General features: G+C 36.2%; 1 protein-coding gene and 1 non-coding gene across 2 annotated transcripts in view; one reads left to right on the top strand and one right to left on the bottom strand.

Moving 5' to 3' along the window:
- LOC138712648 (uncharacterized) overlaps positions 1-13,880 on the bottom strand; it is a 91,036-nt gene that overhangs the window by 43,111 nt on the left and 34,045 nt on the right. The window contains exons 6-8 of the mRNA XM_069844614.1: positions 10,365-10,549; positions 6,813-6,903; positions 3,986-4,150 (exon numbers count right to left, since the gene is read on the bottom strand). Of these exons, the coding sequence (XP_069700715.1) occupies positions 3,986-4,150; positions 6,813-6,903; positions 10,365-10,549 (441 nt within the window). The remainder of the gene's footprint in view (positions 1-3,985; positions 4,151-6,812; positions 6,904-10,364; positions 10,550-13,880) is intronic.
- On the top strand, positions 7,598-7,669 carry TRNAY-GUA (transfer RNA tyrosine (anticodon GUA)). The gene has a single exon. It is a non-coding gene; the product is annotated as a tRNA-Tyr (tRNA).

Below are 13,880 nucleotides of genomic sequence, written 5' to 3' on the forward strand. Positions count from 1 at the left end.
ATCTAGAAACAAAAAGAGATTTCATTTGAGCTCTAACTGGAACTGTTTCCAGCACACTAGATGTTAACACACCCTGAGTGACTTTACGAACTTTACGCTTTTTTGCAACAACTTGAAATCCCTCACCGTCAATAGGAGGTGAAGGGGATCCGACCTCATTAGCCGTAAGTTGCGTAGTCACAACATTTGATGCAGACGCTGACTTCGCAGTACCTGGATTACTTTGTTTTGATGACGCAGGTGCTGATTGAGACAACACCTGACTGTATGATTTTCTGATGCAACTAGCATTAACCTGCTGAACTACTTTCGGATTTGATTGATCCGAATTTGTAGAGCAAATTCTTTTGTCCAAAATTTCGGCCATCTGAATTTTCAGTGCCGCATTCTCATTCTTAATTTCTAACATTTCATTATGAAGACTTTTAACATAGTCCAATATGTCACTAAGAGTATCCAATATGGTCACACTATTTAACCTTACAGTCTCTACCTGGACAGATAGAGAATCCACAGAAGGCAGAGAAGGCAGCTTGAGTTCTCTTGTAGGCGAAATAACTTTTTTCACAGGAGAAACTAGTTTTTTAGAACCCACAGGAGTTTCATCACCACGCGACGTCTTCGAAACACTACTACAATGCTCACAATTATAGGATGAGTTGCCTCTCTCCATGTATAAGTCATACTCTGCATCTCCCAAATTGATGCAGTCAAGATGATATCTAAAGCCACAAGGCCCCGCACACTTCAAGAATTTCTGCCTTCCGAAGAACGCAGCACTACAAGCCGGGCAGGTATCCTTGCTTGCCAGCATACTGATTTTCACCGTATAACAATATGTAGGCCGACTGACGCAACTATAAACACTGTTACCAGCGCAGCTACGAGCAAACATGTCTACCCCGCATGACAGTTCGTAGCAGATAATAATAATAATAATAATAATAATAATAATAATAATAATAATAATAGTAGTAGAACAAATTTATATCATAAGAACTTGAAATAAATTACACAACTTAGATTATATGTTTAGGGATACAATATCAATATTACACACACAAAAATCCTTTTTTTCTTTATTCTGTTATTAGGCCATGGTAGAATTCAGAGTAACCATGACCAAGAGGAAGAAAACTTGACATTGCAATCAGATCATTTTTTTTTTTCCTTTGTGATTGGAATAGGGCCATGATAAAGATGAGGTAAGTTATCATGTGAAATATGATTTACTGTCTTATTTTTTGCACACTTGCTTTTTTTTAGAGAATATTTACACTGTCCATGATAACAATATATCATGGAATTTTCTCATTTTCATAGACATAGGATCGTCAGAACTGAACTGAAACCAGGCAGCTGTTGTTATCTTGAGGTCTGGATCCTTCATTATTGTTTGCTCTGCTAGCCCTATATCCCTAAAGTATTCTTGTTGCATATGAACAACCTCAAAGGTTTGCTTGGCCTTGCATTAGCAATAATCTCTACCCATGTGACACGCTACAAGTATGATTGTCCGCCATTTCATTTGCGTTACGTTATTCAGCTCAGCAACACAATCAAAATACTACAGCTCTCGAAGTAGTGTGAATATCAGCAAGATGATGGCAGCACATGATGCAAGATGTGCGATACAACATTTTTCAGCTGAAAACTCAGTTTGGTAAAAAACGGACTTACAACGTTATTCTAGGCAGTCATTCAACTATCTTCTTTAGAATTCAGAACATTTTTCGCAATTATGATCTCATCAAACAAGTGAGGTTCAACAATATTTGATCTGGTAGCAGTTTACTCATAATATGAACTGGTTTAAGAACATTGTAGGCCTATATGTTCAATTAGAGTTGCCAACCCTCCCGTATTTCCCGGGATCTCCCATATTTGTCCCAAATTTTTAACAGTTTTCCCAGCTCCTGTATTTTATTCTCCTGGAGCATTTTTCTCCCTTATTTTTGAGTAATGTAAAAATCTTTAGTCTAAACATTTAATTTTGCCGTGATTGATGATGTATTATACAATGAATTAATTTTATTGTTTAACAAATGCATTAAAATGTGCTGTCTTTGTAGAAAGTAATGCTTGCCACAAATGGAATTTAGTGCTCACCTGTTTAAAATCAAACCATGTTAATGTTATAAATTAGGAAAAACTGGCTAGTTTTATTCTAAGCATACAAAGTAGTTAGTAATGCTCATACAAAGAGGATGTTTAATCTCATGAACAATAAATGGACAGATGTTCGAAACAGGAACACGACACGTCTAACCAAATCAGAGCTGCAAACTGCAGTTGACTCCAACTAATACAAGAGACCAAATGTGTCTCAAAAGGTCTTAATTTAAGCCTAGCTGCCAAAGTTTAGAATACAGTGTGTTTTAGTAACTGGACGGAATAATTTGTCAATTTTCTATGTGAAATTTTCTTGTTTCCTTAGTCTCCCATATTTTCTTCAAAAGAAGTTGGCGATCATATGTCCAATGTTGCCAATGTAGCAAATTCCAATATCACCAACAGTGATGGAGACTGATATTTATAATTAAGCTGCGGATTTATGCCTATATGCCTATTTTAATCCTTAAACCAAAGACGGAAGATTTTAGGTTACATATCCATTTTAAGACATTGTGAGTATTATATGCGAATTCTATAGTGCCTATAATTGCCTATTTCACTAATAAATGCCTATTTGCTCATAAATGCCTAAATATCCGTATTATATATTATACTTGAATTTACTGACCATTCTATCGACATTTTTTGAATCTGTAATTTGTTTCTTTTTTATCTAGCGGAGGGAAGTGATATGTTGTTGTTGTTTTCTAATGCCAGGCGTTTGACAATAAAGTCATTTGACCTCTTGCACTCCAATATTTTTCAAACATATTATCATGACTAGCCACTGAAGCACAGATTTTGAGGTGTTCCGAATCCATTTCTTGGTTTGAGTTGCACAATGGGCAGTTAGGGGACTGATATATTCCAATTCTATGCAGGTGTTTGGCCAAACAATCATGGCCTGTTGCCAATCTAAATGCAGCTACAGACGATTTTCGTGGTAAATCGGGAATTAACTGTGGATAGTGAAGTGATAGGGAAGTGATATAGAACTATCGATAATTCTGTGTGTTACGTTTTACTGCCAGCAGAGCGCGGAAAAATCGAATAATTTAAAATCAACCAATAAGGAAAAATGTATTTCGAAATCGACATGAATCATTGTGGTAGTTGACTAGGGTAGTTGTTTTAAACTGTGTATCCATTTTGTGAGTTTGTGAATTGAGTATGGAGTTGAGTTTTCTGCTGTAATACGTGAAGTATGCCGTGGAGATATGCCAAAGCAAAAGTCATCAGAAGCACTGATTGGAAAATACATTGACATTACTGCGTTCCCACTGGTTTGGTCCCCAGCTGAGATTGGATCCCTCAAGTATTGCCCCATCACTTCATGTGAAATGGAAGGGAGTTTCTCCCAATTTAAGAACATTCTTACAGACAATAGACATCAGTTCTCATTACAACATTTGGACGAATATTAATTATTCACTGCCATAATGACATTCCTATAGAAAGTAGTGTATAATTCTATGCTATGGTAGTGTTAGCCATTAAGAATTAGAAATTTGTTAGTGCCTTTTTAAATGCCTATTTTAGAATTTTGAATGCCTATTTTGCCTGCCTATTTCAACTGTTTTTAGTGCCTAAAAATCCGCAGCTTGTTTATAATAAAATAACAGCTGATATTCACTGATTTTATTTTTGCAGCTACTCATTTTCAAATATGGGACAAAGTATGTCTCGAAAACCTCTTTCAAGGCAATGGAACGCATTAGCAAAAAAAGGAATGTTCCTGTATTTTACGGGATGTATGGGAACCTTACTCGTTCATCACTCTTGTATGTATGGGCGACAAATTCTTTATCTATGTGGCACCCCACAAAACAAGCAAAGACCCACTGCCTGTGTCCCTGGGCCATGCACATACCTGCACTGAGGTGTACTGCTGGATGGCAGCATATGCCTGGTCCTCCGCGAAGCCCATCTCCACCAGCTGCTGGATTTTCACGTTTTCCAGCTCTTGCTTCGCGTCATCGCAGTCTTCGTCCAGTTGGACCACCCGTTCAAATGCCTCCTCTGCTTGCTTGTATTGCTGCAAAACAAATTCGGCATCAAAGTAACTCCTGAAGTTGGACAATATAATTATAAGCACAGACGTTTGTTTTTTTTTAATTAGCGATAAAACCACATGTTGCATTTATGTAGTCGCAATGGATTAATAATTAATTAGTAATACTAGTAATAATATTAATATCAATACATAATTCAGTTCTTTTGCACTGTGATTCCAATTCAACTCTATATTCAGGTAAGTATAATTAAATAAGATACAGCGGCGGATTTTCAGGGGAGGCCTCCCCTAATATTTCACCAGAACACAATATGGCAGTAATAATTTCAACTGAATTAAGATCACAGACAAGTTACAGCAAATGACGAACATTTTTCCTTTTATATTAATTTTACTATTCACTACGACTAAGATGTACTGTAAGTTACGTGAAGTCGACCACATCCAGTTGGTGATGCCCGCTCGCTATACTGTAGATAGTACAAATAATTCGTACTGAAAAATAACAGATAGCGCTGTAACCTGTATAGTCGACATCTAGGAGCCTGCAGTGTCTATGCGAGAGCGGGAGAGAGGAGTAGGCTACATGACGCTACTCCCCGGTAACCATGACAACAGCAGTTCGACCAATAAGATAGCTGGTTAGCAGAGTGTTTAAACTTCGACTAGAACACACAAAGGGAGCCGATTTGGAGACGTCCTACCCACCGCTGACAACTGTACTGCTTATAGTCACGGCTGGTTTTGGCTGTATTGGGAAGCTCTCTCTCTTTCTCTCTTCTTGCTTTTAGAAAATTGAGTTACGTGTTGTTAGTTTTCTCTCCCTGTGTAAAAGTTTTCATTTATGTTGTTAGATTTTCTCTTGTTTGCGGGTGTTCTTGTTATTTTATTCTTTTGTGTTACGAGATGTATTTATTTATACAATATTTTAAATATATCGAGAGTTTAGAAACAAATGCAGATTTGTCTCTAGCTTCTTCTAGTAGCAGTTGTTCAGTATGTTGTGACCTAATTGATCAGTTTGAGAAAAAAGACGATCGTCGAGTTAATTTGCTGTAAAATTAGACTAGACTATGTAATATTAATGAGCAAGCTCCAGATTCTTAGGTTCGAATCAATTTTGTTGCTATTGCCTTACTCTCAAAATATTGCTTTTCATATTCGTTTTATGTAGCAAAGCATAACATTCTTAAATTCAATATGACCTAAAAAGACCTAATTCGTATGTTAGGACTTAAAGTGTCCTAAAGAGAGGCAATCTTTACCAAGCCGTTGTAATATATTAATAGTATGTTGTTTATTTTTTTTTTTTTCCCCCCGTAAAATCATATAAATTCCTAAACATAAGATTTAAAATCCTAAAACATAAATTGGAAAACCTAATTTTAATTTCTTAAAGCTTATAACTTCTGCCCTTGGTAATGAGGTACGTCACAGGCCTTATATTTTTATATTCTCATCAGTCACGTCTTGGGCTCCCCAACTTTCAAACCCACCATCTGCTACAGATAAGATATAATATCGTATAGCTCTATTTGCTATGAAACATGCACGTAAATGGTATTTCACATTTTAATGAATTTCTTTCTTGTTTAGATTATTATTAAAATGTCCAAGAAAGGAAATATCGTGGTAGCGACTTCTCCTACAAAGAAAGTGGTTTTAAGTATTTTAAGTAGGCTACCCATTTGAAACTGGTATTCTGTTTTCGGGATTCACACTAATCATTTCACGTGATCAAACTAAATACATTTTTATGTTAGGTCTCGTAAATCGTAAACTGTTTAGTCAAAGCAATGATTTTCATGTTGCCAGACAAAATAAATTTTAATATTAGATCATACTAATTCGAATTACCAACATAATATGCAAGAAGTCCAGGAGGAAAATATACTATTTCATAAATTATTGAACCATTTAGGAAACAACTCCCAACATAGATGAGATGTGGTAAATAAGTAAGACATTGTTATTGTTAATTACTATATTATTATTATTATTATTATTATTATTATTATTATTTCACTATGTAGCATTGTGATTTACAGTTATATTACGGTTGTTCTGTATGGTTGTGAAACTTGGACTCTCACTTTGAGAGAGGAACAAAGGTTAAGAGTGTTTGAGAATAAGGTGCTTAGGAAAATATTTGGGGCTAAGAGGGATGAAGTTACAGGAGAAAGTTACACAACGCAGAACTGCACGCATTTTATTCTTCATCTGACATAATTAGAAACATTAAATTCAGATGTTTGAGATGGAGCATGTATGGGCAAATCCAGAAATGCATATCGAGTGTTAGTTGGGAGGCTGGAGGGGAAAAAGACCTTTGGGGAGGCAGAGACTTAGATGGGAGGACAATATAAAAATGGATTGGAGGGAGGTGGGATATGAATGTAGAGACTGGATTAATATTGCTCGGGATAGAGACCAATGGCGGGCTTATGTGAGGGCAGCAATGAACCTGCGGGTTCCTTAAAAGCCAATAAGTAAGTAAGCATTGTGATTTTACCCTTTGGTGATATGTGGTATTAATTGGCAACACTGAAGAGATGGCAACATAGACTTTTAGGAACTACACTTACGTGACCCTCACTTGACTACATTTTTAACTGAGGTTGGTGCACATAGCCATTAGAAACACAATGGAGTGCAAGTTGCACATGTTTATGCAGGAATTTACCTTTAATCCCCGAAGGGCTTCCCCTCTTCGATAGTAACCCTTTGGACTCTGTGCAGCAAACGTGATTGCTTTATCTGCATCTTTCAGTGCTCTGAAACAAAATAATACAGAGAAACATTACAGACTGTTCCAGCAATGGCTTCTTGTCTAGGGATCAAGGTTTGGTTCCAGGCTCTCTTATGAATGAGAAGGAGTTTCAGAAACTTCACAAGATGCTGCTTCTCAGAAAGCCACTCCAGTATTCCTCATCTTTCACTGTTGCTACTTCTCGTCACTGGAACTCTCTGCCGCCTTAAGTCAAGGGCTGCCGAACATTGAAATCTTTCAAATCCAAGTTAGAAAATTATCTTATGACGAGTTATATATATATATATATATATATATATATATATATTTTTTGATGTACCGAAGTACATATGATATTTCCATGCAGATATTCTGCGTTCAAATCCCGGCGCCGGAGAGAATTTTTCTCTGTTCCATCACTCTTTCATCATGTGATGACGCAGAATATCTGCATGGAAATATCATATGTACTTCGGTACATCAAAAAAAAAAAAATATATATATATGATATGCGTAATAAATCACTTTGTGATTTAAGACGGCGCCCATACCGTCAGATCCCGGCCAAACAGTCACTCATCTGAGTGCACCTCAACACATGTATGGACTTCGGTCCTGCGTTCATAGACATCTATGACGTAGTGCAGAGGGCGGCCACTAGAGGGAACCCAAGAGATGGAGCTTAATCTGAGACGATTCTAAACGGCGTCGGGGTTGTATCCGGCGTGGCTTAGTGGTTAAAGCATCAGCACGTAGAGCTGAAAACCCGGGTTCAAATCCCGGCGCCGGAGAGAATTTTTCTCCGTTCCATCACTCTTTCATCTTATGAAGAGTTGCCAAACTAACTTACTATTATGACAAGTGTTGTATTGCATGTTTTCACGTATTCACATTTGTTTTATGTTCTAGTGATATTTAACTTATTTTATATTTTTGTTTTCATATTTCCCGATAACGGTATATCTATAATGTGATAAGTTGAGCTGTATATAATCATAATTTTCCTTACTGTGTGTACTCAAAAATATTGTATTCATTGTATGCTTTGTACTGCACTATTTTATTACTACTATTAGTATTATTATTACTATTAGGCCTGTTATTATTATTATTGTTATTGTTATTATCATTATTATTATTACTATTCTTATTTATTATTATTATTATTATTATTATTATTATTATCAATAATTGTCTTATTCTTTTATACTTTGTATGCCTCATTTATTTTTGACCTGCTGTTCACATTTTATTATACTTTTTTCTTTCTTTCTCTATGTTATATATTATGTCTGATTTCTTCTTACTTGTTGTTTACATTTTATTATTATTATTATCATGTTCAGTTTTGTGTGTAAAATTGTAGTGTACTTTGTAAATTTGTAGTGTTTTTGTAACGCAGTTTTTACTCCTGGTTGAGTGTAAGAGAAGGCCGTATGGCCTTAACTCTGCCAGGTTAAATAAATCATTATTATTATTATGGTAATAGGCTGTGTAATTATTAAAATATTAGGAGTAATAGTAGCAGCTTCCAGTGACAGTAACAACAGTTCTTTTCTAACACTGCACATATTGGCATGAAGCCATTTGCACTTCTGCCTACTTTTTCGAGGTTAGGATGACACGACTATGGAAGTAGGCAGGATGGATGAAGATGAAGGTAATAATGAAGATAAAATGAGCCCAGGATCCGGCACCAAAAGTTACCCAGCATTTCACAGCTTCGCTTGTTCTCTAAACATTGACTCGTACAATAAAGATAACATTATAAACTTGTTTCATAATACAGTAAAACCTCCCTAAAACAAAACGCGATCGTTCAAGAATTTTTTTCTGTTTTAACGAGTTTTTGTTTTACAAAGGGTTGAGTTCTGGCAAAACTAAGAATAGACTACTGCAATATGCTCGCTGTAGGAAGAACACAATGAAGAAATAATTTGAAATAAAAGTTACTGCAGTACAGTACATGCAAAGTGAATTTTATTTTCATAATTATTAACTTACGTAATTGCAGCCTCTCTCCGCGCCCTAGTTCCTTGGCCCTCACATTTCTTTTAAAGTGCATTGCCGCGACTTCTTTTTTGAAGGGAACGTTGCAGGATTTCCTTCACGTCCTGCATCAATTCAGAGTGTAAATTGCACCCTGACCCATCGGTTGTGTGACTGAAGTTGTGTTTGATGGAAAATAGATTAACTTCACGTTAGACAAATTAATCCTTGGATGGCAGGTAGCTTTGTTTAGAAACAATATGACCTTACGACCTTGACGTTTCATTGCTCCATTAAAATTATGAAGGCACTCTTCCATGATAGAACTGGTCATCTGGACTTTTCTATTAAATCGCACAGTTTTACTTTATTGGCACTATTATTTAACACTGTATTGGCATATTAGCACAAAACTCAGAATAAATAAATGGGAATGTGAAACTAAATTGACACTACACTACAATTATTCAGTTTTATTCTACTCGCACTGTCCTTTATCACTGTATTGGCTTGTTAGCACAAAAGAGAATAAATGAAAGAAAATGCAAAAGGGCTGGAAGAAGTAATGGTACAGGAGGTCAGTAACCTGTCTGAGTCCTTGACAGTAAGCATGAATAGTGACATGGTTAGAGAAGCTTCACCCCCCAACGTCTGAAGAGAATACCGGAAGTCTTCCAGATCATTGCATATAATATATAGTCACACAAAAAATTTATGTTATGCTTCGTACAGTATTATCGCAAAAGTAAAAATGGTTTGAAAGAATTTAAAAACAGTTATGCTTAAAATTATCCGTTTTAGTCAGGCTTTTCATCTAAATGGTGCCCAAAAATGATTCCATTTTTGCATTAGGTACTTTTCCATTTTAAAGTATTATTTTACATAGGAAATCATATCATTCCCAAATTTATTTTTCGTTTGTGCAGGTTTCCTTTTTATAGAGGGTATGTTTTAGCAAGGTTTTACTGTAATACTAATATACTGTAATTACTTATTTTATTCATTAAAGGTTCTTGAAATTAAATTTTTTATGGGTAGCTCAGTTGGTAGAGCAGCTGGCTATGGACTGGAAGGTCCAGGGGTTCGATCCCAGGTGGTGACAGGATTTTTTCTCGTTGCCAAACTTTCAGAACGGCCCTGAGGTTCACTCAGCCTCCTATAAAATTGAGTACTGGGTCTTTCCCTGGGGTAAAAGGCGGTCAGAGCGTGGTGCCGACCACACCACCTCATTCTAGTGCCGAGGTCATGGAAAGCATGGGGCTCTACCTCCATGCCCCCCAAGTGCCTTCATGGCATGTTACGGGGATACCTTTACCTTTTACCTTTTTGCTCAAATAGCAGCACAGAGGTATACAAAATACATCAACTGTGCAAAAAATGGAAACCTCCCTAAAATGAAAATAAATTTCTGAATCCGAGTACTTCCAGTTCAAACGGGTTTTACTGTATGAAAACAAAGTAATGTCACAAGCACTGAAAATTAACTCCGTATCTTACTTATCGTATTGTCCTAATTGGCAATAGCAGAAACTCCGGTTGCCATAGAATCTGTGGTCATTGTTCACCAGACGTATTGCTTTCGTGAAGTACTGTACAGCTTCTATGTACTCTTCTCTGCTCGCAGCGTTGTAGCCTTCCACTGCTAACCTCTCGCTCTCCATCACAACTATGTCTTCTGCATCCTGCAACACAAAATTCAAACACTACCAAAAAAATGCTCAACACAGAAGTAAAAGCAAATTTGTGGTCACTTTCCAATTCCTCTAGGGGTCTACTTCACAAAAGTACGAAGTACAAGTTACATATGAAAGTTCTAGTGAGTACAAAGTCGGCATTTTCTGTTCTACTAAAAACACAATCCAGAAAACTATCTAGTAATAACCAAGATTTACTATGTTGTTGTTTTCTAATGCCAGGCATTTGACAATAAAGTCATTTGACCTCTTGCACTCTAATATTTTTCAAAGATATTATCATGACCAGCCAATGAAGCACAGATTTTGAGGTGTTCCGAATCCATTTCTTGAGATTTGAAGGGTACACGGGAATAACGAACAAGGTCCATTTTAGAAAGTTTCGAGAAAAACGAATTTTAAAGTTTAAGCACTTAATGCTTTCTTATGTGTGTATTTAATAGAAATTGACGTAGTGGAATGTCAAGAACGATTATTTCTTATTACTAGCTAGACCACATGATAGTACTTCCTTTCCACTATAATATGGGATTATTAACTCAATTTCGATTTTTGATGGACCTTGATCGTTTTTCCCGTGTACCCTTCATTTACTATTATTATTATTATTATTATTATTATTATTATTGTTGTTGTTGTTATCCAAATATTGAAACCCTATTTTACCCTTTGGTATATTAGGGTTGTAGTTTGTTACATGCAAAATACTGTACATTATGTAGAGATAATATACAGAGTGATTTATATAGAACTGACACATTTCTTTCTTTAATTATTCCGTTGGAAATTCATTCAATGACCCAATTTTAGCACCAAATTAAGCAGAATGTTCTGGAGTTTCGATTCCTTGTCACTAGATGCGCAGATGTTTATGTTTTATTCCTACTGTTGGCAGCATTGACCCAATTTTAGCACTAAATTAAGCAGAATGTTCTGGAGTTTCGATTCCTTGTCATTAGATGCGCAGATGTTTATGTTTTATTCCTATTGTTGACAGCTGTTTTCGACATTTTGCGTCAATGTGAAAATGCAGTACACATTAAATCCACGACTCTTCCTTGTGAAGCAATACTGGATTACGAATTCAATTACAGCTACTCAAAGGGCATACCAGAAAGAATTTGGTGTTCGCAATCCTTCCAAAAGAAACACAATACTGGGACTGGTAAACAAATTGGAAACAACTGGATCTCTGGTCAGTGAAAAGGGCAAGCATTGTTCATCTAGGCTTCCCACGGTTGTTGTTGACGTAAGAGCACGACTGGAGCAGTCACCCAAAAAATCATTAAGACGTTAGTCGCAGGAGACAGGGTACACCTACTCAATGTGTCAGAGAGCCTAAAGCCATATAGGGTTACAGTTGTTCATCAGCTACAGGAACCAGATAAGGATAAAAGATTGAATTATTGTCGTTGGTTTCAGACGTTCATGTGCAAAATCCTGCCATATTGTCCATCACATGGTTCACAGATGAAGCATGGTTCCATTTATCTGGTTATGTGACGACCGAATAATTTCCAGGAACCTGTGGCCACCGAGATCTCCGGATTTGACAACACCGGACTTCTTTCTATGGGGTTACTTAAAAGACAGGGTTTACGCCACACGTCCCCAGGCATTGGACGATCTGAAGTACATCACACAGGAGATTCAAGCTATTGACAACAGAGTCCTCCAACGAGTGGCCAGTAACATGGAACGACATGTTGAGCTGTGCCTTATGCAGGATGGAGGACATTTTCAACATTTGCTATAGAGGTAAATAATCTCCCAAAATTCCTCTACATTTTAGGTATAATAAGCTGTCGCTAGCACAATTCATTTTGAAACAATCAATGAAAGAAATGTGTTAGTTCTATATAAATCACTCTGTACAATTTTAAAGAAGTAGTAGTAGGAAGTCCACACCTGTGGAGTAATGGTCAGGGCATCTGGCTGCGAAACCAGGTGGCCCGGGTTCGAATCCCGGTCGGGGCAAGTTACCTGGTTGAGGTTTTTACCGGGGTTTTCCCTCAACCCAATACGAGCAAATGCTGGGTAACTTTCGGTGTTGGACCCCGGACTCATTTCACCGGCATTATCACCTTCATATCATTCAGACGCTAAATAACCTAGATGTTGATACAGCACCGTAAAATAACTCAATAAAAAAAAAAAAATTAGTAGGAATGAATCATAGTTACAATATAAATACATTAATTAATAGACAGTAAATAATACTAAATACATTATACAAAAATTACGTTGTTAAAAAAAATTAAATAAATAAATTAGAAATTATAAACGAAGGTGTAGAGATATTGGAAGAATATGACATAAATTTGCAAATTTATACATAATTTTAAACAATAATAAAGAGATAATGCACAAAATTGACTAGTTACAAATTAATCACCTAATATGTAGGTAGTAACAACAAACAATAGGAAAGAATACCGAAATGACATTCAGTTGTTTTTGATTATATAGAAATACATTAATTAGAAACATTGAAACAATAAACAGCAGCAAAAAAGATGACAGAAGAAATAACTTAGTTACAATTTTCGATGCATAGTTTGCGATAGTAAATCAATCAATCTTCTTAATGTATCCAGCTGTTTGCCGACAACATAAAATCCACTGTAGTCTATTCAGTTGTTTTTCACGAGAAATGAGGGGTATTTTAATCAGTGTTCATTATAGATGCCTGTTGCTAGTAGCCAGAGTTGGGGTGTAGTCGATATATACTGCAGGGCTGTGTCTTCTGCAACTGGTACGGATGATTTTAATTTACTTCTTTTGTGGTTTATGGATGGACAGTATAGAAGAATGTGTTCCAGATCTTCATCATGATTATTACACCACAGACAAGTAGGAGTATCAGAAATGTGAAATCGATGTAGGTACAATTGAGTGACAATGTGACCTGTTCTGGCTCTTGTTAAAAATGTTTGAACATGTCTGGGCAAGTTTTTGTACATTTCCAGGTCATTTGGTTTCTTTTGTACAGACTGTAAAATTTTTCCTTTGTCAGAAGAGAGCCAATTGTTGATCCATAGGTTTGTAAAATGAGACTTTACTGAAGCAAAAGCACTGGATAGAGATATCACTTGAAGAGGTCTTGGTTGCAAATATGTTGCCTGTTTTGCAAGATTATCGACTTTCTCGTTTCCAGGTATACCACAATGACTAGGTATCCATTGAAATGATATTTCTTTTTGGAGTTCTTTTAGTTTACTTAGTTGTTTCTGAATTGGATTAATTCTATGTGAGGTTAAAAAGACAATTGAAGGATTATTATGCTTATTTCATTCTTTTTCAGAAGTCGATTCCAACG

The sequence above is a fragment of the Periplaneta americana genome, chromosome 2, assembly GCF_040183065.1.
Source record: "Periplaneta americana isolate PAMFEO1 chromosome 2, P.americana_PAMFEO1_priV1, whole genome shotgun sequence".
Taxonomy (NCBI): domain Eukaryota; kingdom Metazoa; phylum Arthropoda; class Insecta; order Blattodea; family Blattidae; genus Periplaneta; species Periplaneta americana.